Below are 25,983 nucleotides of genomic sequence, written 5' to 3'. Positions count from 1 at the left end.
AGTTAGAAATTAGCATTTAAAAAACCTTGCAAATTCACTGAAAAAACCATAGGTTTCACACACGTTATAGTTAGGAATTAGCATTTAAAAAACCTTGCAAATTCAGTGAAAAAACCATAGGTTTCACACACGTTATAGTTAGCTGGACATTTCACTCGTAAAAAACCAATGAAATTTCCCCGTTATAGTTAGTTAAGCTAACTATAACTCGCGCGCCCGCAATGCACTGCTGATGACGTCACATATTACATCACTCATGACATGGTCAGTGACATCACTCATGACATCACTGATGACATCTCAAATGACATCACTGATGACATCACTGATGACATCATCCATGTGATAGAGTGGCAGACCTCCTCTCACCCTAATATAACCTTTGATACACACATTCAAAAATAGAGACTGAAATTTTCAAAAAAATGGACATACCAATACCAATTACAACAACCTCTTCAATAATTCTAAGATCCACATAAACATCCACTTATTCACCAACAGTCCTGTACAGTCACTCATTCGTGTACTCACACATCATATGTACTCATACACCTATACATCCTGTAACACAATGCCACTCATCCATAGAGTTACTCACACACATAGTTACTCATGCTAATAAAGAATCAAACATCCATTTACTTGCATATACAGTTATACACACACCACCACACTTACTTCTACGGAAACTTACACATACTTAGTCTTTTAAACAATCACTTATAGAAACACATACTTATTCATACAGGAACTCTTTCAATCTCTCACTCTCACATACACTCACTTATATACACCAATAGTCACATATACTAGTTTAAAACATATGTAGTTACTCATAGAGACACTATTGAGACAGCCATTCACTCACTAACACACCCATACACACACTTTTCCACCCATACAGTCCTGCACATATGCTGTCTTCAACACATACAAACAGTGAGTCACTCATTCATGCACTTATGCACTACGTAATACCCCCCACTGAACCATACAGACACTCAGACACTCATACTGATACTCAAAAAACCAACTAATAACCTATATAGACACTCATGTTGCTGCTCACCAACCCATGCAGCCACTTATACACAAAGTGAGAGACTGATACAGGTATTTACACATTTAAACATTACTCACTTAGCCATGTATTCAATAAGATACACTTAATCAGTCAGTAATACAATCAATTTTTCAAAAACAAATCATCCATTTAGACACTTATATACTCATTTATTCTTCCATCGACCTTGAGATATATAAAACATATTTAATTTTCAGAAAAACACACATTCACTGGATGATGTCATCAGTGATGTCATCAGTGATGTCATTTGAGATGTCATCAGTGATGTCATGAGTGATGTCACTGACCATGTCATGAGTGATGTAATATGTGACGTCATCAGCAGTGCATTGCGGGCGCGCGAGTTATAGTTAGCTTAACTAACTATAACGGGGAAATTTCATTGGTTTTTTACGAGTGAAATGTCCAGCTAACTATAACGTGTGTGAAACCTATGGTTTTTTCACTGAATTTGCAAGGTTTTTTAAATGCTAATTCCTAACTATAACGTGTGTGAAACCTATGGTTTTTTCAGTGAATATATATATATATATAGTTTTGCCAACGGTATTCTTTTCTTTTCTGTTTCTCTTTTTTCACACTCTTTTGTTGTTGAATTTAACCCTTCTTTCTAAGTCAGAGTGAAGGGCTGCACCCCCTTGACAACCCCTGCTCCACCCTGTGGTAACGTAGCACAAGCAGTTAGGCTAATCTCAGAGGCAGTGTGTAAAGCGTTGATGATCATACACAGCAAATACAGTGAGGAACACTACAAAGGGACACAACACAGGTAGTTATCAAAAAATAGTTATATAGAGGCTTATCGCAAGACCAAATAACGAGGACACCACAAACCTGTACAAAAAGAAATAGCTCTCTCTGGATGCTGCAAAAATAGTTCCAAAGGGGAAGGTAAAGCTCAGTTCAGGGCAATGGTCTCTGCGACCCTTTTTACTCACAGTTCTGAGATGTTGTCAAATAATCCACAAGAAATATCGCTCCGGCGGGTTAGCGATGTTATTCCTCACGCTTTGGTCACGGCCGCTCGCTAACAGGGGTTAGCGATGTTTTTCCGGACGCTCAGCCACTGTAGCGGTGATTTACTGGCTGCAAACATGCGGGGCGATGATCAGGCCAGCGGGCCTTCAGCGGCAGCAATGCGACGATTTTCCGGATGCTCAGCAGCTGTAGTGATGATTTTCTGGCCGCAAACGTGGGGGGCGATGATCAGGCCAGCGGGCCTTCAGCGGCAGCGATGCAACGATTTTCTGGACGCTCAGCAGCTGTAGTGATGATTTTCTGTCCGCAAACGTGCGGGGCGATGATCGGGCCAGTGAGCCCTCGGCGGCAGCGATGCGATGATTTTCTTGACGCTCAGAAGCTGTAGCGATGATTTTCTGGCCGCAAACGTGCGGGGCGATGATCAGGCCAGCGAGTCTTCAGCGGCAGCGATGCGATGATTTTCTTGACGCTCTGTAGGTGTAGCGATGATTTTTAGGCTTTAGCGATAATTTTGAGGCTTTAGCGACAAAATGAAGTCTACTGGTCCTGAGACATCAGTCAGGGGGCTAGCTCTCTCTCTAGCCCTTGGGTGATTGCAGGTTCAAGATGAAAAAGTTCTCTTACAGCTCCTTTTCCCTCCTTTTTCCAGTCCAATGAAAACTACTGCAGGCCAATCCAGGGAACAGCACACAACACCAGGACAGTCCTTTCCTGCAGCTTTCTTCAGTTCCACGGACAGAGGTTGGTCTTGAGATCCAGGGGCAATACAAATTGTAGGGGTTTCAGCACAGATATTTATACCCCAAAAGTCTTTGTTCTAAAGAGTCACAAGTCACTGAACCCAGCCAGAACCAGTTCTGCTCAGTCCTGGAGCACTTTGTTTACCAGGCTGCTTCTTTCCTTTCAGGGTGCAGGGCAGAGACATCAGACGCACCATAGGAGGTGGAGCCGGCATTGTGGAGGGAAGGCACAGCCCTATTCAGGTCCCAGGTGCAACTCCTCCCACCCATCTAGATGCAGATCTCTCTATTCACCACTGGGACACCTCACCCTGTCTCCTGGAATTCCCCAGCCCTGTTACTCCAAACCCAGACAGCCAATACACATAACAGCAGGGCACACTGGAAGGCTTAGGCAAGAAAATACCTACTTTCTAAAAGTGGTATTTTCAAACACAGAATATAAAAATAAACTTCACTAAAAGATGTATTTTAATATTCTGATCTCAGGCATACTAAATTTGGTTTTCTACCATGTTCTATGGATCAGTTAGGACTATAGAATGTAATAGCCAGACCTCCCATTCTGGCCTATGGAGAACAGGTAGCCTTACAGTAGTGAAAAACAAAATTGGGTGTAATTCACGACCACGACATGCATCAGAGCATGTCCTACCTTACACATACAACGCACCCTACCATAGGGGTGGCTTACATGATGCCAAGGGAAGGTTCAGGGGCTGGGAAGTGGGTGCACTTCACAGCCAAGATGGCAGTGGCATGTCTGAGACACACTTTACAAGCTGCTTCTGTGGGCGGCGCAACTCAGCGCTGCAGGCCCACCAGCAGCATTTGGTTTACCAGCCCTGGGCACACACAGGCCACATTACTAGGGACTAACAGGTAAACCAAATAAGCCAATCATGGATATACCAATTCACAGGTCATATTTACACAGGGAGAGCATATGCACTTTAGCACTGATCAGCAGTGGTAAAGTGCCCAGAGTCATAAAATCAACACAAACAGGTCAGAAAAAATACAGGAGGAAGGCAAAAAGTTTAGGGATGACCCTGCAAAAAGGGCCATTTCCAACAGCCACGTCACACCAAACTTAGAAACCTCAGAGAACAGAGACCCCTGGATGGCCTGGGGCCTGGCTCTGAGCGCTGACAGCTGGCAGTGGCCTTTGTTGGTTGCTGTCCTTATGGACAGAAATGTCCTTGGGTTGGGCACAAAAGTCAGACCAAAGGGGTGGAGTGGACCACATCACATTGTTTGCCGCGGTGGTACTGTCTGCCTACTGGGAAGCATCTGTGAACAACTTAAAGTTAGGTGCTTCACAGATTTGATCCGCAGGTGAGAAGGATTCCCCATGGGTTAGCTTAGTGAGCCCTGAGAGCATAGACAGATGGATCCAACTGGGTTCAGAGAGGCATAGAACGGGCATGTGCCTCTGCAGTAGCGACCCAGGGTCCAAGTTCTATCTCTCTAAGCAGGGAAGCCGATCAAGGGATTGTAAGTTCTCTGACCCCAGGGAACTTGAATGGAGGCAGGCCTCTGGTTGAGTACCAGAGGGTCTGGGATAGCACTGGGGAGTGATCCCAAGGAGTGGGGATCAGGTTCTCCACATCAGAATGAGGGCGAGGGTCACAGTGACCCAGACAGGTCCCAGTGTCGTGGGGGAAAGGGTCCCATGTCTTTTTCAAAAGTAGGGAAAGGGGTGGGGGTGGGCAGAGGCCTATGGTGCCCTATTTTCAGCCACAGTGCTTGGATTGCTTTGTGGGGGGCACAAGCATGGGGACCTGGTCTTTATCAGTAGGCTGTTGCTCGGATATGAATTTACAATAAAAAATAAAAAGACAAGAGGCGTTTGGCAAAACAGGAACCAGTAGGTTTAATTAAATGCTGAGGCCTGGACAGAATGCTCTGCTCAAAATCTCTTGATGTACAAAGTTTTGGCTGCCAATTTATACAGTTCATGAGGCACCATAAAACGATTTTCTATATTAAAAAAAAAGCATCTGGGTGTAAATCAACAAATGAGGCCATCTGATAAGGACACAGATGGCTTTCGACCTCAAGGAGAGCATGTGTGGGCCAATGTGTATATGTCTAGTTGTTCGGCATGAGAAACGCGTGATCGCCACATGTGGTGTGCCTGCCCTGTCCTGATTGGTTGAGTACGCCTATCTGCATGTGATATCTAGTTTTGTGGTATTCTGGGAAATGCAAGCTGTTGGCCAAACGGGTTTTATTGGGGCCAATTATCCAGGATTTGTTTGTGATGAAACTATCTAGCTGTGGAATCTCATCAGGGTTTTTCCCGGGTGCGTGTTTGTCTTTGGTTTATGGGGGAACCCACCTGTGACTTGTTCCTCAATAGGCATGGGCATGGGTCGCAGAACTTGCCTGACCACATATCTCTGACTTGGGGTTGATGGAGTGGTCACCATGGGTGAATCGGATAGAAATGATGTGAGTTCATCAAAACGTCTAAAAATAATATGGTAGCCACTGGTATCATGTCATGCCATTTTGTACATTGATATAGTTTTGTACTGGTATTAACGAGGTTATGTTTGCTGTGATCTGAATGTACACTGACATTGTTCTTATTTGCAACAATACTGCTATCATATGAGCATGGATCATGTAATACATTGCTATCATTATTGCAGATATTGGCGTTGTTGTGCCAGTACAAGTTAGGGTATACATTGACATTGCATTGGTTGGCATTGTGCGGGTAAAAATGGTGGCATACTTTCACATTGCATTTACTGATATTGCCGTTATTGGGCCTGCACATATCATGACATTCATTGACATCATATTCATCCATTCTGATAAGACAATCCACTGATTGGACCCCTGCAGTCTGTCAGGAGAACTTGGGGGAGGGGAGTGGCTGCAAGAAGCATCCTACTAGTTCTGGTTTCTGGGGGTACCAATCCACAGCGGAAGGTACAGAGGCCCAGATGAAGGGACAGGAGGTAGAGACAGTCTGCAGTGGAAGAACCAGCGAGTCTGGGGTTGCCAGCTCTGAGATCAAAGGACCCCAAGACTGACCCTGGTAAAGCCACTTCTGGCCAGAGGGGTGAAAATTGCACTGTCACAGTAGAGAGGGCTGGGGACCTTCGCCAGGTAGACTCTTGCATGACAAACACCAGAGAGTGTTTCCCTTGAGGGGATTAGGTGCACTCTACGGGAAGTCCTAGCTCGCCAGGATCAGGTTCAGCCTCAGGGTACTGACCAGGAGTTGAAAGACCAGTCTCAGGGTACCACCCCTGAACTGGTGGGAGGTGAAGTGGAAAAAGGGTGCAAGACACCTGGGGCTACTGCCCCCCACTTTGAGGAACCACAAGAGTCAGAGAGCCCTGTATGGCCCGGGGACTGGCTTGTGTCACTGACAGCTGTCAGTTGCCCCAGTGGGTTGTTGTCTTTGTGGTCAGAGTTTTTCCTTGGGTGGAGACAGAAGTCAGACCCAAGGGGTGGAATGAGCACACCACACTGTTGGCCACAGTGGTACTGTCGGCCTACTGGGATGCATCTGTGAACAAAGTAAGGTTAGGTGCTGCACAGATGGGGTCCGCAGGTGAGAAGAATGGTCCCCAATGGGTCAGTTCAGTGGGTCCTGAGGATTTAGGCTGAGGGATCCAACTGGGTTCACAGAGGTGTGAACTGACAAGTGCCCCTGCATAGTGGGCCATTGTCCAAGCTCTCTTACCCTAAGCAGGAAGTCCATCAAGGTACTGATTAGACTACACTGGCGTTCTACTGGAGGGGGGTTGTGTTGGACCTGGCCCTTTCTGAAGGGTTATCCCCAAACATTTTGCCTTCCTCTTCCTATTTTTCTGACCCTCTTTGTGCTGGCATTAGGATGCTGGGCACTGCATGACTGCTAACCAGTGCTAAAGTACATATGCTCTGCACTCTCTGAATGATAACATTGTTATATCCGCCATTGGCATATTTAATTTACTTGTAAATCCCTAGTAAAGTGCACGATATGTACCCAGGGCCTGTAAATTAAAAGATTCTATTTGGGGCGTGGCTCAGCCAGCTGCAAGATGGCCGTACCTGAGTGGGCTCTGCCGGCCAAGCCGTTAAATCCACTATGATCCTGCGGACTTCGGTGGAGCTGACTCCCTGCTCTACGCCCTCCTGCTTCTCCTCATCTGGGGGTGCCAATCGATCCCCCTGTGGGCCCCCACCGTCGCTGCTGCACCGAGTTCTACCATTAAACCTGGGCGCGGCTGTCAGGCCCTCCTGATAGAGCGTGGCTGGTGGCAGCACCAGGCTGCTGCATCGCTGCCGGATTGCCTGTGCCAACCTGCAGGGACCGGGTCGTTCCATGTGCATTAGCCTGCCGTCCAGCCTCTCCTGACCCCGGTGAGTCGTGCTGATGCTGGGGCGCTCTGTGGCGGAGTAGGGGTCTCGCGCGCCATACCGCGGGGCCTAGGCCTTTCTTCTCTCTAATTGGCGCTACCCAGTGCCTCACAGGCCCATCACTTCCCGCTGCCTCCCTTGAGCCCCGCGACGTGGTCGGTGCGCCCTACGTGTTTCCCCACTGCCTTTGCCCCCGCAGGCACAGACCTGCTACAGTGCTCCTGATCCTTCACCGCAGAGGTTGAGATATACGCAGCGGCCTCCTCTGCCCCTGCATGAGGGGCCCACCACAGCCGCCCTGCACGTCAGGCACTTTGCACGGGCACCCCTCCGCCTCTGAGGCCTGTGGACCTGCTTACCGGCCCTCGTCAGCTTCTTCCTCAGCATGTGGCCCGCCTGCTAATCCAGCACCCTGAGTGGGGTTGGCCTTTGTGGGTGCCCCAGCCATTGTCGGCACGCTACTGGTGACTGTCTCTCCCTTCGCCGCACCCTTCTGCCTCCTGTCCCGCTCAGACTCCCCTGCCCGGCGCTGCTGCCGTTGCCTGCTGACGATCTCTGGACTGCCAAACTCACCTGGAGTAGCCCAAAATATCACCATCACCTCCCCGGATATTTACAACCGCCCGGGGCCCTGTTCAGATGCGGCACTCCCGTGCCGGCCCTGAAACTGCGGTCCTGAGACGCCGGTCGGTCTCTCTACCCGCATCAGCCTACTCCTTGGGACTTGTATCTGCCGCACTGTCCACCTCCCATGGCCTCAGCTCCTATCACTGTCACCCGCCCCACCTTGAGTTGCCTCCCAGCCTTTCTTGAACTTCGGCGGCTCCTGCAGTATGCCTGTACCTGACCATGGGGAAGGCTGACCCCGAGCAACCTAAGCTGGCCTTCGCACAGGCAAACATGACAAGATAGGGCAGCCATGGACACGGGCGAGCCAGCCGCCAGACTGAAGCTAGTCCGACCAGAGAGGATGACTTAAAGCCATCATGCTTGATGTGAAATCTACCGCAACTGGCATTGTTGCCCAGCTCGACCAGCTGCCAGCCCAACTGGACACTATCAAAGCCCGGGTCGACTTGCATGAAGCACAACTGACTCAGATGGAAGCGAGAGTCTCGGATGTTGAAGATGCCGCGACACAAGACCATCACAAGCTCTTCCAAATGGACAAAGTTCTTGAGCTGATCAAGAACAAGAGTGAGGATTTGAAGACGTGCTCATTTAGGAGCAACCTTCACATTACGGGTGTGCCTGAATCCTCCAACATCTCCAAAATGGAAGACTTCATAGAGCAGCTAATTCGGGACCTATTTGGCGATGTTCTTTCCTCTGTTTTCATCGTTGAGCAAGCTCACCGCTCCCTTCGTCCTCGACCTGCTCCTGGCCTGCCTGCTCGCCCTATAATCGTCAAGCTTTTGAACTTTAGGAACCGGTACGCTATTCTCCGCGCGGCCAGGGAAAAGGGAGAAATCCATCATCAGGGGAACTGCCTTGCCTTTTTTTCTGATTACACGGTGGCGGTGCAGGCTGCCCGACGCGAGATACTCCCGGCCAAGTGACTGCTCCAGAAACATGATGTCTCCTACCCTTTGGCGTACCATGCTAAGTTGCATGTCAGGCAGGGCTCCAAAATGCATGTCTTCATTGTGCCGAAGGCTGCACTGGCCTACGCGAAAAAACTTGACCAGTCACAATGCTCCTCACCATCCAGTTCCCAGGCTGTTGCTGACGGCAATTTGAGTGACAATGGCTGACTTTTGCCTCTTCTATTGTGTTTTTGCAGTCTCTGTCTCTGGCATAATGCCACCTGCCCTGGCTAGTTTCTAATCTGCTTCAGTTATTGCATATGCTCCCTGTCCCAACTGGCGCTCTCCCGCTCACTGGCCACTGGGTCCTGGGGCTCTCTTTGTTCGAGGTCTACTCACCGTTCCTGAAGTAATGGCTTCCTCCTCACCTCTCCCCTCACCCAACCTCTACTGGCTTTTATCTCAGGCTACCCGATACTTAATTTGCTTCCATGTAGCACGCTGCTGCGTCTCAGGCGCCCCCGCTGTTGTCCTCCATTTGGAATCGTTGTCCGCAATAACTCACGGCTTGGCCACCCTGTCCCTATGGCAGGGGTGTATGCCGGGCGAAACCATTCCTCCACGGGATAATTCCCTTCTTTGTCTTTGATTCTCCCCATCCCAGTTGGGGCTCCCTGGGGTGGGTGGGGTTGGTTCCTCAACCTAATTGGGGGGTTGGTGTGGGTGGTGGGGGGCTGAGTTCACTGGGTTTGTTGCTTCCTTCCTGAGGCCTGTTGTTTGTTTTGCTCTATGGCTTTTTCTGTAACAAGGTCCCAGGTTCCGACGACCTACCAGCATCCTTTTATAAAGCTTTTGCGCCCCTCCTGGTCCCGCACCTCACCGATATATACAACAAATCTATTGAGTGAAGCCATTTTCCTCCTTCGCTCCGCGTGGCCCTGCCAATGCTTCTCCTGAAACCAGTCAAACCTCCTGAGCTCCGAGACTCTTATCACCCTCTATCTCTCATCAACACCGATAACAAGATCCTTCCCAAACTGCTGGCCTCCCGCCTTCTCCCTCTCATGCCCCTGATAGCTCAGATCAGTCAGGCTTCATCCCCGGCCGTGCCATGTCGCACAATCTCCAAACCATTTTCTCAGTCCTCCATCAAATCAGCCCCGCACTCCCGGCCGTTGCGGCCCTCTTGGACGCCACCAAAGATTTCAATACTCTTGAGTGGCCCTTCCTCATTTACCTTCTCCCTCGCTTAGGCTTTGCCTGGTTTTTCTGCGCAAAATTCAGCTTCTTTACACCCTCCCCACAGCTCGCCTTCGGATCAGTGGTCAGATTACGGAGCCCATCCCCATCGCTAGGGGCACAAGGCAGGGGTACCCACTCTCACCCATGTTATTCGCTATTGCCATGGAGCCTCTTGCCACCAGGCTCAGGCAATATCACACGCAGAGGGTCTGATCTTCGCGGCTCGAGCCTTGGTCATCTCCATTTATGCGGACGATGTTACACTCTATGTCCGCAATCCCCAGGAGAATCTCAGCCCCATGGTCCACGAGGTGGTGCGTTTCGGGGGTTTGTCCGGCATCCAGGTCAACTGGGGCAAGTCCATTCTTTTTCCCCTCACGGACGCCACTGCCCCCACTCAGGATTACCCATTTGTTTGGGAGTCTGGACCTACTAGATACCTAGGCATTTGGCTCAGCAGGGATGTGGACGATCTTTGGAGGGCTAATTTCAGCCGGGCAGTGGACTGGTCGGAGTCTAAGATTGAACTCTGGTGATGACTGCCCCTGTCCCTGGTGGGACGCATAGCCATCACCAAGATGGTGGTGCTTCCGAAGTTTCTGTACCTATTCTTGAATATCCCCATCCCCCTCATGGCTCACTTTTTTCGCAGACTCCGCTCACTTATAATCACCCTTGTCTGGGCCGGGCGTCAACCTAGAATTGCATATAACATTCTCACACTTCCTTTGTCGCTTGGTGGACTGGGTGCCCCAGATTTCAAACTATACGCTCTTAGCGCCCTGCAGCCAGCTTCCTTCACTTCTAGCTGCACCCAACACCTTTTCAACCACACGTGGCGGTGGAGGCTGATCTCACTGCCCCCTGGCTGCGCCTGACCACTCTCTTTGCCTCCGCAAACCCCCCGCGTGGTGAAATCGACACGGTGCAGACCTTGCGCTGGACCTAGGACGGGCTCCGGAGATACACTGGCTCTAGCAAGCTTTCCGCTAATGCCATGTCCATTGCACACAATCTGGCATTCCCCCCTCTGCAGACTGCCAGAATAGTTAAACCCGCTTGGGACTTTCCACGGTGTTGGATCTTTACCCTAACAATACCTTCTTTTCCTTTACGACCGAGTCCGGCCCCATGGACACTCTGCTGTATTATCAACTCAGAGCTCTCTGTAGGGAGATTCATCCAACATTTCCTCAACCACCCCTTCGATGGCTGTCCTCAACTTTGCACACACATCCAGCACTCCCCACAAGCTGGTCACCAGGATTTACAGCCTCGCTCTTGCGGAATCCTCTATTGCTGCTGACGGCGCCCACGCGTGAGGACCTGGCCGCTGATCTCTCTCAGGAGGTCTGGCTGTACTGTTGCAATCAAACCAAACGTCTATCTCCTAATTACCGCCTGCGCCTCATACATTTTAAATACCTGCATAGATTATACTGGTCCCCGCTCAGCTGCACAAAATAGGCCTCACCCCCAGCGACATATGTTTACGATGCTCCTCTCCTGCGGCGACTTCTCCCAACTCGCCTGGCTGAGCCCCAAGGTCTCTGCATACTGGCGCATTGTGTGCGCCGTCATCACTGAGATCACCTCCTCGCCTGTCAGACCAGACCCACTGCTTTGTCTTTTAGGCTTTTGGAAATACTGCCCAGACGCCACTCACTGGCTGACTGCAATGCTGCTTGTTCTTGCACGGCGTAGGGTCTCCATGCGCTGGGGTCGGAGGTCTGCGCCCAAGGTGAGCACTTGGCTTGAAGTTGCTTCGTGTTGTCAGACACTTCTCTCTGAATTCTGGGACCTGGTGCTGGCCTCCTGCCGTCCGACCAACATTTGGGGTCTCCTTGTTTCTTATCTCCGGCGTCAGAGCGTCTTACCCTCTATGTCCTCTCCCACGCTCCCTGCTGGCACTCTGCCCGCGGCGGCCGCCGGCGATGGCTCATGAGGCTCGCTATCCACACACTCTACTGATTCCTTGCAACCTCTTTCACCAGCGCTGGGCCTCTCCCAGGTGCTTCCCTCTGCTCTTCCTACTTCATCTCATTTCTCTCTGTGTAATGTAATGGGCTACTTATGTACGATGGTTCCCATACTGTATGTAACCGATGTGGTTCTCCTCTTTAATTGCGGACATTCTGCCTGCATATATTGTAACTTGATGTGCAAGTTTTTTCAATAAAGGTTTTTTGAAGAAAAAAAAATGTAAAGCTTCTAATCGGCCAGCAGCACGGATTATGCCACCCATTCAGTAGCCTTTTAAACATGGCGCAGGCCTGCCATTGCAGAACCTGTATGTGCAGTTTTAAACTGCCATTTCCACCTAGCAAGTTAAGCCACTTGCCAGGCCCAATCATTTCCTTTTATTACATATGTCACCACTAAAGCAGGCCCTAGGCAGCCCCAAGGGCAGGGTGTAGTGTATTTAAAAGAAAGGACATGTACTTGTGAATTTTACATGTCCTGGTAGTGAAATACTGCAAAATTCGTTTTTCACTACTGCAAGGCCTATCTCTCCCATAGGTTAACATCAGGATTGCCTTAAAACATATTTTAAGTGCAACTTACCATTGTGAGCAGATAGAACATTGGAGTTTGGTGTCTCTGGACTCACAATCTAAAAAAAAATATTTTGGTAAAGTCAGTTTTCAAATTGCAGGTCTGAAAATGCCACATTAGCATTTACTTACTTTAACCATTCTGTGCCTTTGCCTGTCTCTGAATACATGTCTGGGTTAGGGGGACAGCTGGGCTTTGAGTATTCCCAATAAGCAGTCAGGCAAAGGGAGCTGGGGTGTGACATTTGCATCCTTATGGCCCATCACCAGGATGATGGGCCTTTCTCCGGTAGATTAGGAGGGAGAGGCTGACACCCAAGAACTCCAAGTGCAGTCGGCGTGCCCTCAGTTCCCATAGGGATTTCAGGGACATCAAAGACCTTGTGCTTCAACTGATTTTAGGCTGTGCACTCGGAGTTGCAGGAGCGTGTTTGGTCACCACAAGGGACTCTTGCGTGGTGCTTCAGTTGAGCCCTTAACCGCCCTACCTACAACAATCATCAGGGGAGGCTGTTGCATCCATCAACGGGCAACGTACCATAACCAGAAAGGTACTGTGATCCCAGGACCCACAGTCTTGGTAATTGCCACCGTGCAGTACCTGAAACTAAAGTAGCGCACGCAGGCGGTAAACCGTACCTGAGTTGGCACATCAGCACCCTTGGAGGTACTGTGCCTTGGCCCCCTCCATGTGATTTCAAACGCTGCCGCCGCATTTTCCTCTCACAGTCCAGTCCCTCCATTTCGGAAGCAGTGTGACCAGCGTACCAGCTAGAGACTACATTGAATCCCTTAAATGGAGTGCCAGCCATTTCCCTTCTGCCCAGATCAGAATGTTTCCGGGCTATAACTCAAAGACACTCCCCTGCTAGCATCGAGTACCTGATTGGTGTGATTTCACTACGGACCCAGGCGGACCCAACGTTATACACTGAGCTCCCTCTGCAGAACCACCTACAAGACCCTAAACACTGAGCATTTTTTAACCTCCATAAAGATTCTAGAAGCAGCACCACTCAAAAGTTCCATTTGGGAAATATCAAAAGGTGAATAACTTGCATATCCTTACTTGAATTATTGCTCTCTTTACTGTCGAAGTCCTTCCTTCGTGAGGAGGGGTTTGGGTGCTTATTGGTTCCTTTGTGGAATGCATGCTAGCACTACTAGCCTTGACAGAATTAATCCTAATGCATGCGACTTTTCTGTGTGGATATCTTAATACTAATTAATATTGTATGGTTCAACTTCAAAAGTACCAATGGGATTTTTGTTGTTTGATCATGATTATATAACATAGCATTCTATTTTTCTATATTGGTGTGGAGTCTTTTGTGGTCTCAGTCACTGTGTTACTGTACAAAGAGGTTGCACAAATGCGTTACACATTGGTTCTTTGATAAGCCTGCCTGCTCTGCGCCAAGCTACTAGAGGGTGAGCAAAGGTTTTATTTTATAGGTATCTGACATGCCCTGACTGGAGTGGCGGGTTATGCTTGGCTTAGGTGCATACCCTAGCCAACCAGAAAGAAACCCCATTTTAACACAATCTTTAACCAAATCTTATTTTAACCCAAAATGTAGCTGTTAAATCTATACTAATTCTTAGCTAAAGCCTAATCCTATATCCTAAATCTAACTTGCCTTAACCATTAACTGAACCCACACTGTAACTCTAAACTCAAATAATAATACTTAATATTATTGTGTCCCTTACCTCAACACTAAACCTAGCATAACCCATCTACCTTATCACAAGTGCATTATTTCCTATAGCACTTATAAAACATTGGATAGGATACCTGTCACTCTGTGATAGAGTAACTAATCTGCCAAACTCTAAATAATACTAATTCAGTATTACTGTACAACTAAACATAATTCTAATCCTGATTGCTGCTATAAATTATTTGAAAATCAAAATTGTCACTTAATCTTATTGTTCCTAACATACAAACCCTAATAGTAAACCTAATCATTATTTTTTACCTAGCCATACTCTAACGTGTAATATGAACCTTTTCTAAATACAAATCCTGATAGTAATCTTACTATTCTGCCTACTCCAGTTTTAAAGCTAAGCCTAACCCTTACCCTTAACCTGATTTTAAACCTAAATTCTAACCCTACGCTACCTGATTTCGATATCAAATGATGTCACTTACATTACTGTTCTCACTATCACAACCCTAACTTTAAACCTTACCCAAAAACCTAGTTCTAAACCTAATCCTAATCCTAGAACCTACTCCAAATATTTTGAGTCCAAGTTCTAAGTCTTAATCTTAAAAGTTATATTAATGCAACACTAAACCCAACCATTTCCTAATTCAAACCCTAAATCTTTCCCTGAAATCGACTCTTAATTGTCCCAAAGAAAAATGCAAAACTGAAAGTTAATAATAACATTACTCCAAATCAAACTTTATAGCAAACATTTACTCATAACATAAGACTAACCCTAATCATAATTCCTCCACTAAGATTATCGTTAAATGAACAGAGGCAATAGTGAAAAGAAATACCGGATGCGGAAACACCAAATTAATTGTGTTTGATTTTACTCATGTGCTGTATTACAACTCTATTCTAGCTTCTAAACATCAGAAAGAGGGACAATGTGATAACACTGCAGGCTTTGCCATGTTAAAAGCTGCAAAACACATGATATTGCAGTTGTGCTCGACAAAAGTTTCACCTGACCACTTGAAAACATTTATAAGAAACACGTAGTTATAATAAAATATATGCCATAGTTGTAATCTCTGTTTGTACACAAACAACAGTTTGCAAATGAGTTGGGATAATATTTTTGCAAGCATGCATTTATGCCTGCTGTTACACGTACCTATTTAGGAACGCTCAATCTAATATGCCTGCAAAGCAGTGTCAATCTCAATAAAGGAGTACATGGATTTAAGAAAAAAAATGTATTCAAAGGTGGGCCTGCTCTTGCAGGAATACATTTTCAAACTTTATTCATAAAGAATTCGTGCAGGGGTTATGTGTAATCAGCCAGCTATGTTATAATCCACACCTGGAGCAAACAGGAGATGAAAGACAAAATAAACCTAAAGATACACAGAGAATATTCATCAGCATTCTTGAGTGTGGCAGGGGGCGCTAAGTCATTTGAAGCAGGATCCCAAGAGGGTAATGATTTCCTTCCCGTCCCTCAATGATTCTAATAAATGGTACGTTACTCAATACAGATCTGCTATAATTTCTGCTTTGACGTGTGTACAAGTAATAATACAAATTCTTAACCAGAAATGAGATACAAAGGGTTAAATCTATGCATTGAGTTAAAATCACACTCTATAGGCCACGTGGCTATTAGAAGAGTTGTTTTCCTGTGCAAGGGCACTATAACATAAAAAACGTGTTATGGCAGTGTTTTCCCAAAACATTTATTTTGCACAACAGTGATAACATAAATTTAACAAATACCAATGTGGTAATAAATGTGCATTTTTTAATTATTACACTTGCTTCCAATAATGTATGTTACCGCCAATTTATTTTCACGTGCATGACAAATACATACATAATTACTTTTATTAGAAATCAGGCAAGATTAAATGAATTCAAACATGAGATCAGGATAGATCATTCTGCATTCTTGATATTTCACAGACGAAATTACAATACATTTAGCCATATAAGGTAGAAGGTGAGTGAGGAGAAACAAAATACAGTATAACAAATACATCTAATTTAAGGCTTTTTCTCTGCTGTAGTTTGCAACTGGTGGATATGTTAAATGGATAAAGAGCAGGAAGCGAGGGGTGTTACCTCCCTATACAGTGATAGATGGGTATTTGTCATTGTACCTTAGCGGAATGTGCTGCTTTAGCTTGGAAAAGTATTAGCATTTGCTGACGTCTGTAAAGCATCTACAGAGTACAACATAATACAAAACAATGACATAACACAAAGCAAAATAGGACATAAAAGCATATCAGGGCATAACAAAACAATCAAACCAGAATGTAACACAACAACCACAGTACAAGGCAAGAACAAAACAATGCAATAATGCAACACAAAAACACAGTAGCATAAAAAGAAACATGCTGAATCACTCCAAAACAAAATGGAACTCAATTGAACAAAATAAAACCCACCACCACAATAGGCTAATACAGCTTCAAAACACAACACAATATTTCAGAAAACTAACACAACACAATAGCAAAACACAAATTAACTCACTTAAACACAATACTAACAACATTCAGACACAACAGATACACCACTGACATTCACCAAAGAAATACAAATAATTCACGTTTTCAACAGCACAACAATATGTAACACAACACAACAGAAAATTACAACCACAACACAACATGATAACACCAGCCATGAACCATGACACAAAATCTCAACATAATAACCATGTCATTTGTGTTGCTGTGTTGTTTTGTGTTAGTGTATTTTTATTTGTGTAATTGTGTTGAAATATTGTGTTGGTACGAGCTCTGGTACCATTATGTTGCTGTATTGTTGTGTTGCATTTTCCTGTTGCTATTGTATCATAGTTTTGTTGAATTATGTCTGTCCAGTGTATTACGTTGTTGTGTATATTGCAAAATAAATTGTTTTAGTATCACGTGTTGGTGTATTTTTATGTTGTTTTAGTGTGCTGGTGCATGTTGTTGATTCTAGTGATGCAAACCAGAGAAGAGTGGTGATATAGTATTTCCTTTCCAGTGCAAAATGCTATTTATGCTGAAATATAGGCTTAAAGCAGCATAAATCATGCTTTGCGCTAATTTGAATTACTTTGTGCTTGTTTGTGTTGAGGGGGTGTCCATAGATGGTGCATAGGTGTTACAATGCTACCACCCATAATGTTTTAACAAAGACACGTCTAATAACAACTGTACATAATAACAACTGTATGTAGGAGTTCATTTGGAGAAATCTTTTAATTACTCCAAACATTTCCCACATTTCATAGGTGCTTTATTATACAACACACACACAATATAGAAACAGTTTTAAATCTAGTCTAATCTCATAGTATTTTTAACCAAAAGTTTACCCTTCAAGTGTAGAGACTATGCTAGACTTGCACCCTATGTTGCAATAGGTTTATGCATAGTATTAGGCTATCTGTTTGAGTGTCAGTGAAGGGAATGACAGAAACAGTGCTATATCTTTGTACATATTGTTCTGTAATGTGTTTTCTCCTTTGTACAATGCAGCACCTGTGATAGCTGCAATGTATTGCCCAATTTTCTCAAAAACCTGCCCCAAATTCTCAACCTCTGCATTGTGATATCTAGGGAACACATTATTTGTATAGCTAATGACATTGAACAAAGACTATTCATCAATTTTCTGTTTTAAAACAACTTACAGCCATATCAAATCATATGGGCTGCCTTTTAGGGCTTGATTGTGATGCCGGTGGGACCACCACGACAGACTGGCGGTGGCAGTCCCACCGACATGCAGGCCATTGGTTTGACTGCTGCATTACAATGCAGGCGGTTTGACCGTAGATGTCGGGGAAAGATCGCCACCTCCAACAGGATCTATGATCCTGTTGAGGCAGGAGTCAGACTCATATCTCTACAATGGGGGCGGTGCCTGCGCAGGCACCGCAGTAGGCATTACGATGTCCCTTTCTGACTGCCATTTCATGGCGTTCCGACCGCCATGAAAAGGCAGCCGTAAAAGGACTTTTGGGGCTCCAAAGAGGGCCCCCATCCCCTATGGAGGCACGTGTAGTCCCCCCCACACATCCATGCACCATGTGACAGGCACTACATGGTACCTGGCACACAGTGCATGGATATGCACAAAGTGCCCTTTTCCACTGTGGCTTGTGCTGCGGCTCTTTTCATGGGCCGCAACACAAGCCACAGAAGAAAGGGCACTTTTCCCACGTTAGCGCAGCAGTCAAATCCTAATTGGGTAGTGGGGCCACCGTCTGATTCTCGAACGGTCTCCTGCCCGCTGCGATGGAGATTGGCGGTCCGACCCCTCATAATGAGGGCCAAGTTTTGATGTTAGATAAACAACAAAAATCCTTGTGGATAATAAAAGTAGATCTCTAACATAAACCACTGAACACAACTCAACAAAACCACTAAAAAATGTGCCTGCTCGCTTCAACCTGCATTTCCATTATAGGCCCCTATGGAACTACTCCTTGTCTTTTTCTTTAAATGCAATAAGCAACAACGTGCTAGAAAAATCAGTCATTGAATATAAAGATTTAATAGTTCTGGGAGTGACATGGAATTCTTTAATGGCAAAGCCTGAACTTATTACAGACTTTTTCACAAATTCCTCAGTCAAGCTTATGACTGGGAACTTGAAGCTGCCTGTTGTGTAAAAGGTGCAATCAAGAAAAGCATGAATTATTAGACAACCACCTAGTTTTAGCAGCGATGCCATGCTTTTGATGGCCTTGCCGTAGCCATCTTTATCCTTGTTCAGAAACTCCAGACAAAATTCACTCAAAATGCAGTCAGCTTGAACAGGAAGCCCTGGGGCTACCAAGTGAGGTTCAAAAATGTTCGCATGGATAACTTGTTTTATTTTTTTCCGTATCTTTCCTTCTTTCTCAATCCACATTTCCCTGCAAAAAAAACAGATAAATGCCATCAATATAGTCATGCCATTTTGAATTCATAATTTACACGTGAGTTACTATTTTTCTCATTAAGGCAACTCAGGAGAGTCGCCATGTACTGACTATGGTCTACATCCCACTATAATGTTACCAGATGGGGCTTTTGGAGCCTGGGTCTCAGCTTCATTCCTCCTCCTCCTCCTTCCCCAGTCTGTCCCATCACAATGGCTGATGGTTAGTAAATACAGTCCTTGCTCACAATTGCACCGGATTTAAATAAACGGGAACATTGGAATGTTGGGTGCTCCATAGAAGACAATGATTTGCTTCAGGCTTCTAATGGCTGGTAAAAGCCCGGAGCTCTTAGCATTCCAATGTTTGTCGTTCACAGCTGTTGCTGTGATCAAAGGCCTCATGAAGCCCAGGAGGATTGAAATCCTCTCCAGACATCTAAGGCCTTTGTTGTCTTTCTTAGAACGTCTGCCCTCTAGTGGTGTAATGTTATAATAGCCTCATAGTCCGTCGCAGTTGGGCTATGCTGGCCAGTAGAAGCCTGCCCCCTTGTTAAAGGCCCTTGCCCTCGGCTTAGGCTTTGTAATTCTGGAGTGGGCCATTAATGGCTGGTATAGCCTACTACGGCGGGCTGTTAGGCTATGTTCACAGGCTGGTCTTTAAAATCCTGGCTGCTTTCAGGCTATAAACCACTGGTTTGAGGAACCTACTGTTAACAATGTACTTTCATGAGGAGAAATTTGTCTTCAATCATGCACAATTCTGAAGCCAACAATTTTTCCTGCTGAATGCTTGCATTCATACACAAGCTTCCAAACATTGTTGTGGAAGAAGCACCATCGTCAGAACTTGGAATTGTATTTATCTTGATCATGAAGCCTCATGGATGCAAAATATTCATCTGTAGGGAAATCTATCTATCTATCTATCTATCTATCTATCTATCTATCTATCTATCTATCTATCTATCTATCTATCTATCTATCTATCTATCTATCTATCTATCTATCTATCTATCTATCTATCTATCTATCTATCTATCTGAATTCTTTCGATATGAGTAAACACAGGGCTGAAGTCCAAGTGGTCCATTAAGGTCACCAGAAAACTAAGATGGCAATACAGGACCATAATACATAAAACTCAGAATAATTCACAAAATACATAAAATGGATATAAACATGAACCAAAAAATTGATAAATATATACAATAGATAAGCTGTAAAATACATAAAACTGCGATGGCAATGTTTCCAAAAATGTTTCAAAGTACAGCTAAAAAGAGACAGGAATTCAAATTAGAAACTTTGGGGCCCATTAGGATTGCGGGCGGATTTTAGTCCGCCTGCCACCCTAGCAGTGCTGGGACCGTCCGCCAGTGGTGTGGCGGTCCCACACCTGCAATTAGGATGCCACCGTCACCGTGGCAGTGGCATCCTCCATTCCCAGCATTGTGATGGTCTTTCCATCCGCTGGGGTCCCCCCCGCCATACTAATATGAGGGGGGGAAATGGGTGGCGTGTGGGGAAGGTTGTAGGGCGGATTGTCACAGCCATGCGGGCGGTGGCAATCCGCCCTACATCCTACTGGACCCCTTTATGTATTGTTTATCTTTCTTTATAATTTTCTTTTTAATGGATAATGGTGAAGGCTGGTGGATTTCAAAAACTATAACTCGTGCCCCCACCACGCTCAATATTGTTGTCAATAATGCCAGTTCACTAGTGATCAGTAATGTTATTAATGATGTCATAGAACATGTCTTTTTTAAACATAGTTTTATTTTCTTCAAGACATGAATGGTGCATGAGAATAGTAATAAAAAAATATAATCAGTTAATACAATCAAGAACACTGTAGCACACAGAAAATAGGAAGAAAGGAAAGTAAGACGAGCCCAAAGTCAAACTTTAAAATTCATATTAAACCCCATAAGCCAATCCAGCAACAGTTCAAAGACATGAGGCCCTATCCTACAAAACCGGAGTACACATTTGTCACAAATATCTTTTTTTCCAGATTTCCCATAGGAAGATATAGCCCTAATGCACTAATATCTATAAACTGTTTCTACCACTTAGCTGCCCATGGAGGATCTGGTTCAAGTCAGAACCTTGCTGCCTGCATCCTGGCATTGATCATCATGAAAAACGCAATACCCCCTAACCTCTATGGGAACTAGCCCTTAAGTGCCAAAAATATTTAATTGTGCACTAGGATATATTGACCCTTGGATTACCCTGGGAATTTCCTCAAAAACACTTTTTCAGTAAAGAGAAATCTTACTACATGTTGAAAAAGTATGTACTGTATTGGCCACTGACTCACCACACTGGAAGCATTCCGAGCTTTCCTATTGGCTCTATTTAAATAGTCAGTTTGGTGTATTGTAAATAGCCTGAAGAACCTTAAAATTGTGAACTGGATTCAATAATCATATTGAAATCAAACTGTGTGTTCAAATTACAAGAATATTTGATTGTCAGGGCAGCTAGATTAGCCGGCTGTGCTCAGATTTAATCACATACTGTACAAGACTGTGTTTGGATTGAACGACATACTGTTAACATCTTTATTTTTTTCATGTGAAATTACACCGGATGTGGCTAAGGTGATATATGCATTGTCATTATTATAATTATTTATGTCTAATAAAATAGTGTTTTAAATAGGCACTTTGATGACAGAAATTTATATTACACGATTCAAATGTGTTTGGGGCACCAGACAGGTTTTGGATGTTGTGCATGGCAGTGTCTTTGGGTAATGTAAATAACTACACTTCTTTGCAGCAGGAGTGCTGATTGTGTAGCACGAGAAGTTCACCTACTAACCACAATATGTTAGGGGTTTTAGTGCTGGTTGCACTGTCCCACTGCTGCATTTTTTTGTAATAGCATAATGCCGACCCCAAGCTGTGGCCAGTACCTGTATCCAACCCCCCAGCTGGCAGCTTACCCCCCGCGGGCAGCCTATCCCCCAGCATGCACGGACTTAGACAGTACACTGTGTGGGTCTGTCTACAGAGCTGATTGACTGCCAGGCACTGTGTTCAACCCCCAATGGGAAGTCAACCCCACCTGCCAGTTATGGCTTCAGCTGTGGGCGGTGTGGGGTTGGCTGCAAGCATCAGATTCTTCGCTGCCTAAGGCTGAAGGTCACTTGGCAAACCACCTGTTTGCAAAACCCAGTGCAGACACTCAGATTCAGATGTGCAAAATTAATTTCTCAAAAACATTTTAACATATTTACATCAAATCATGCTTTCTGGACCAAGATCTAGCTTTCTGCCAATTTAGGTGTAATTTGATTCAGCCATTTTTCCTGAATCGTTGTTCAATTTTCCTATGAAAAAATGAATGGGGAAATTGCATTTTGGGACCCCTCTTTTTTCTCAGTGCCTGCTTGAAGGATGACATAAAACCTTTCCAGTAAGGAGCTGATATAGAGAGAGAGTGAGTAAAAGAGAGGGAGAGCGAGTGAGAGAGAGTGAGAGAGTGAGAGAGAGATAGAGAGCGAGAGAGAGACTCCTTGTTGCCCCATCAGTTTTATGTTACTTAGAGCCCTCCTGCACATGTCTGTGGCCACTGCCAGTAAAAGAATTCTATAGATGGTCCTACCTCTGGAGTGTTTAGGTGAGCAACCAGTTCTAGCTCCTCAGAAGATCAATTCATTGAAAACATTAAATTAAATGCTACTAAATTTCTAAAATACATGACGCTTGCCTGCTGACATACATGGATTAGATGCACATTTTTTTTTATTCCAACCTGTAAATACAAAATTGACCATTTCAAATTTTACTGTATGATAAGCATCTAATACAGAAATTATTGCCTTGTCTGCAATAGTAGAGAACGAGTTTGCTTCTGCGACATTACGTAAAAATATTATAAAATTACTGTGCACAATCCTGCACCCTGTGAAAGCCTTCTGCTTACTCACTGATTGTATCCTCTAGTGTATTGCTTCAGAAAACCTGTGGGCAAGAGTAGTGTTCCGCCACATTTGAGTCTGATTGAGGAGGCATCAAGCTTCTATCATTGGCACAAGAGGAATTCAGGTAACAGCTACAAAAATGTGGCAATCATCATTACCATTAACTGTTTCTGTTACATTCTTCTTCCTTAATACAGGGCATTTTGCAACTCTCCTTACATTTCAACATTCACCATCCGCTGTGAGGACACTTCCTTAATTAAAACCCATCACCTTTTTGGATTTACTGAATATAAAGCCATACTTGTCAGCAAATCCTGAAACTTTGATTCGAAGGCTGACCCAATCACCTACCCCAAAGTGAGAATTTCTTACCTTTTCAATAGCATTGTACTTTCCCTTAGCCTTTTCTTATTTTTCAGTGTGGAAACTCTCACGAAGACAGCTAATAAAGCTTTGCAAGATCATAAAGAGGCAAGATGATATCCCTAAAATCACTTAGATATTAGATATAAAAATTAAATAAAGCAAGTAGTCAGTAAACCAAAAAGGACCTCTGATCAGGCACATGCCCCCTGAAGTGAAAACATAGCCACCAGATGCCATCAACAACCATTTAATCTGGATGATTAACACAAAAGGTTCTGAGCATGAATCAGAGAAGACATCCATAAAAGGTTGTGTCCTGTAAATTATATAGTGTAAGAAATCGGTTTTATCTCAAATAATAACCAAAATCTTTCTCAGGGTAAACCCCACTTAATCCCACTAAATGATTCTGGAGGTCAATCCTGAGGTAGAAGTGGCACAGACCATACAGGTGCAAATTTGAGGCTGGGTGTGAAGTATCTATGCAGTACTAAAACAAAAATAAGATTGAAATGCAAAACAATAACAATCTGTACATGAACTGGAAATGTAGCATAAAATTAAATTCACAATATGACACCAAAATGACAAATATACAATAAGAGGAGATAGCAATATGAAATTTAAAAGTTTAAAGTAAGAATAGTGCCAAGCAGCTCAAACTGCAAATGACAGCCGATAGTCACTGTAGAGTAAGGCTTAGTCCAATTTGACACTGACCGTGATGGAGAGTGGGTCAGATACACTAACCAGGTAAATACTGCTCAAAGATTTTATCATCTGACTTTAGTCCTTTAAATCCCAATCCACCAAAGATGTAGACTTTTAAAGCCTCTCAGTACCTTGGGGGATCCACTCACTCATAAGGTGTCTGGCATAAGCCAACAGGAGGGTCCAGTCCATGTCCACTTGCCAATGATCAGCTGGACAGTTTTAGAAAAAGCCTCTTGTAGCTTGGTGTGTTATTATACCTTAAATAGAACGTCAGCCTTATTGCCCTTTGAGTCCACCTTTTTGTCCTGGGAAGAAGATAGAGAACATGTCCAGTTTCTAGGGTCTTCTCAGATCTCAGACAGCAGGTTCAGTCCTCCTCTGATCTTCCACTTAGCCAGGAGTCTTATCAAGTGGGTGTTTGGAGATGCCACATTATGCCCGTAAAGAGTTAGTGGGTGTGTCATATGTTTTTAACGAATTAAGGAGGGCTGTTTATCTGTACAACAGAACTATCAGAAACTGGGGTTTGAGTCCTCATCAAAGTTTTTGGGCCCAATTCCTAGTTGGTTCACAGTGCCCTATCTGAACCCCTAATCTTACCAGGGCACCAGATGGTATCTGAAATCTCAGAATATGACTATTCTAATTCCCCAAGGATATGGTCGAAAGAGATCCACCCTTTTGCTGTCTACTTTTGCATGCCCAAGAAACACAAGAAAGATATGAATTGGCCTTTCAAACATGTATTTAAACTATAGCATTCTTGTATAAAAAGTGTGAACTGCAATTATGAGTAGGATGAAACAAAGCATTGTAGCCAGCATTACAAGTATGATGAACAAGATAAACTGTTCAACCATTATAACATTACTGCATGATTATGATTATACTTATACTCCTATCTAATACTATCTACAATGAGAGCATAGTGGGAGTACCGTCTGACAGATACCTTGGGACAGCCCAACCCCCCATACCTGTGTATGATGTGTCAGGAAACCGATCTGGTGTAGAGTAGGATATCATCCTTTGCCGGATGAAGCTTAGAGTCAGCAGGGCTACATCTCCGTCACAGTCACAGCGTACCAGAATAATCCCAGCAAAACAGCTCCTCTGCAGCTTTTGGTTCAGATGCAGTTTAGAGAATAAAAGCGCTGTTCTAATCACACTGTGTCAAATGTGAAGAGTTGATACGATTGTTCGCATGGATCCTTAGAGATCTTTCCAACCAGACAACCAAATGCAAGAGCATCACGTTCAATGTCCCTAGCCTTGGACACAGTGTACAGGCAACGTGATAATAACACTTACTAAGAAATGTGCTTCTTGCAAAATTATCAGGTAATGTGCACAATATGTGAAAGGTCACCATTAGAAAAAGATGTCAAGTTAAACATGTGGCTAAATTGGAGACTCTAAGGAAGACCCTGTTAAACCTTAGAACGCCCTGTCCTTGGCCGGAGGAGATTTTTTCTCAACTAAAAGCATAAAAATTGCCTACATTTGTCTAAATAAATTACTGTAAAATGTACTTTAATAACAAAAGTGAATGAAAACCATAATGCCAATAAGAAATGAAATTAAAGCATGCCACTAATAAAACGAATGTGATTCAATTTGATGTAAAAATAAGGGGTGAATTCAATGTTTATAAGGCTCACTAAATGTTTCCCATGTTCAGAGAGTCAGTGGGATCCAGGAAGGAATGAGCATTCACAGTTGATGTTTCCACATTAGCCTGGAAAGCATGTTCCAAAGAACAAATCCAGGCATATCCAGCCCAATCAGCAGATGGCAATGGCATGCCAGCCAGCAGTGTAATCACAGTGGAAGAGCCAAAATCCATGAATCCATGT

General features: G+C 44.5%; 1 protein-coding gene across 1 annotated transcript in view; it reads right to left on the bottom strand.

Moving 5' to 3' along the window:
• Window positions 1-15,895: 15,895 nt before the first annotated feature.
• LOC146861502 (nicotinamide N-methyltransferase-like) overlaps window positions 15,896-25,983 on the bottom strand; it is a 67,783-nt gene continuing 57,695 nt past the window's right edge. Inside the window, exon 3 of the mRNA XM_085645833.1 lies at window positions 15,896-19,099. Within this exon, the coding sequence (XP_085501959.1) occupies window positions 18,661-19,099 (439 nt within the window). The 3' untranslated portion in view covers window positions 15,896-18,660. The remainder of the gene's footprint in view (window positions 19,100-25,983) is intronic.

The sequence above is a fragment of the Triturus cristatus genome, chromosome 3_1 (genome assembly GCF_964204655.1).
Source record: "Triturus cristatus chromosome 3_1, aTriCri1.1, whole genome shotgun sequence".
NCBI lineage: Eukaryota > Metazoa > Chordata > Amphibia > Caudata > Salamandridae > Triturus > Triturus cristatus.
Note: the sequence above shows the minus strand (reverse complement) of the source record. Positions and strands in the feature narration are given on the sequence as shown.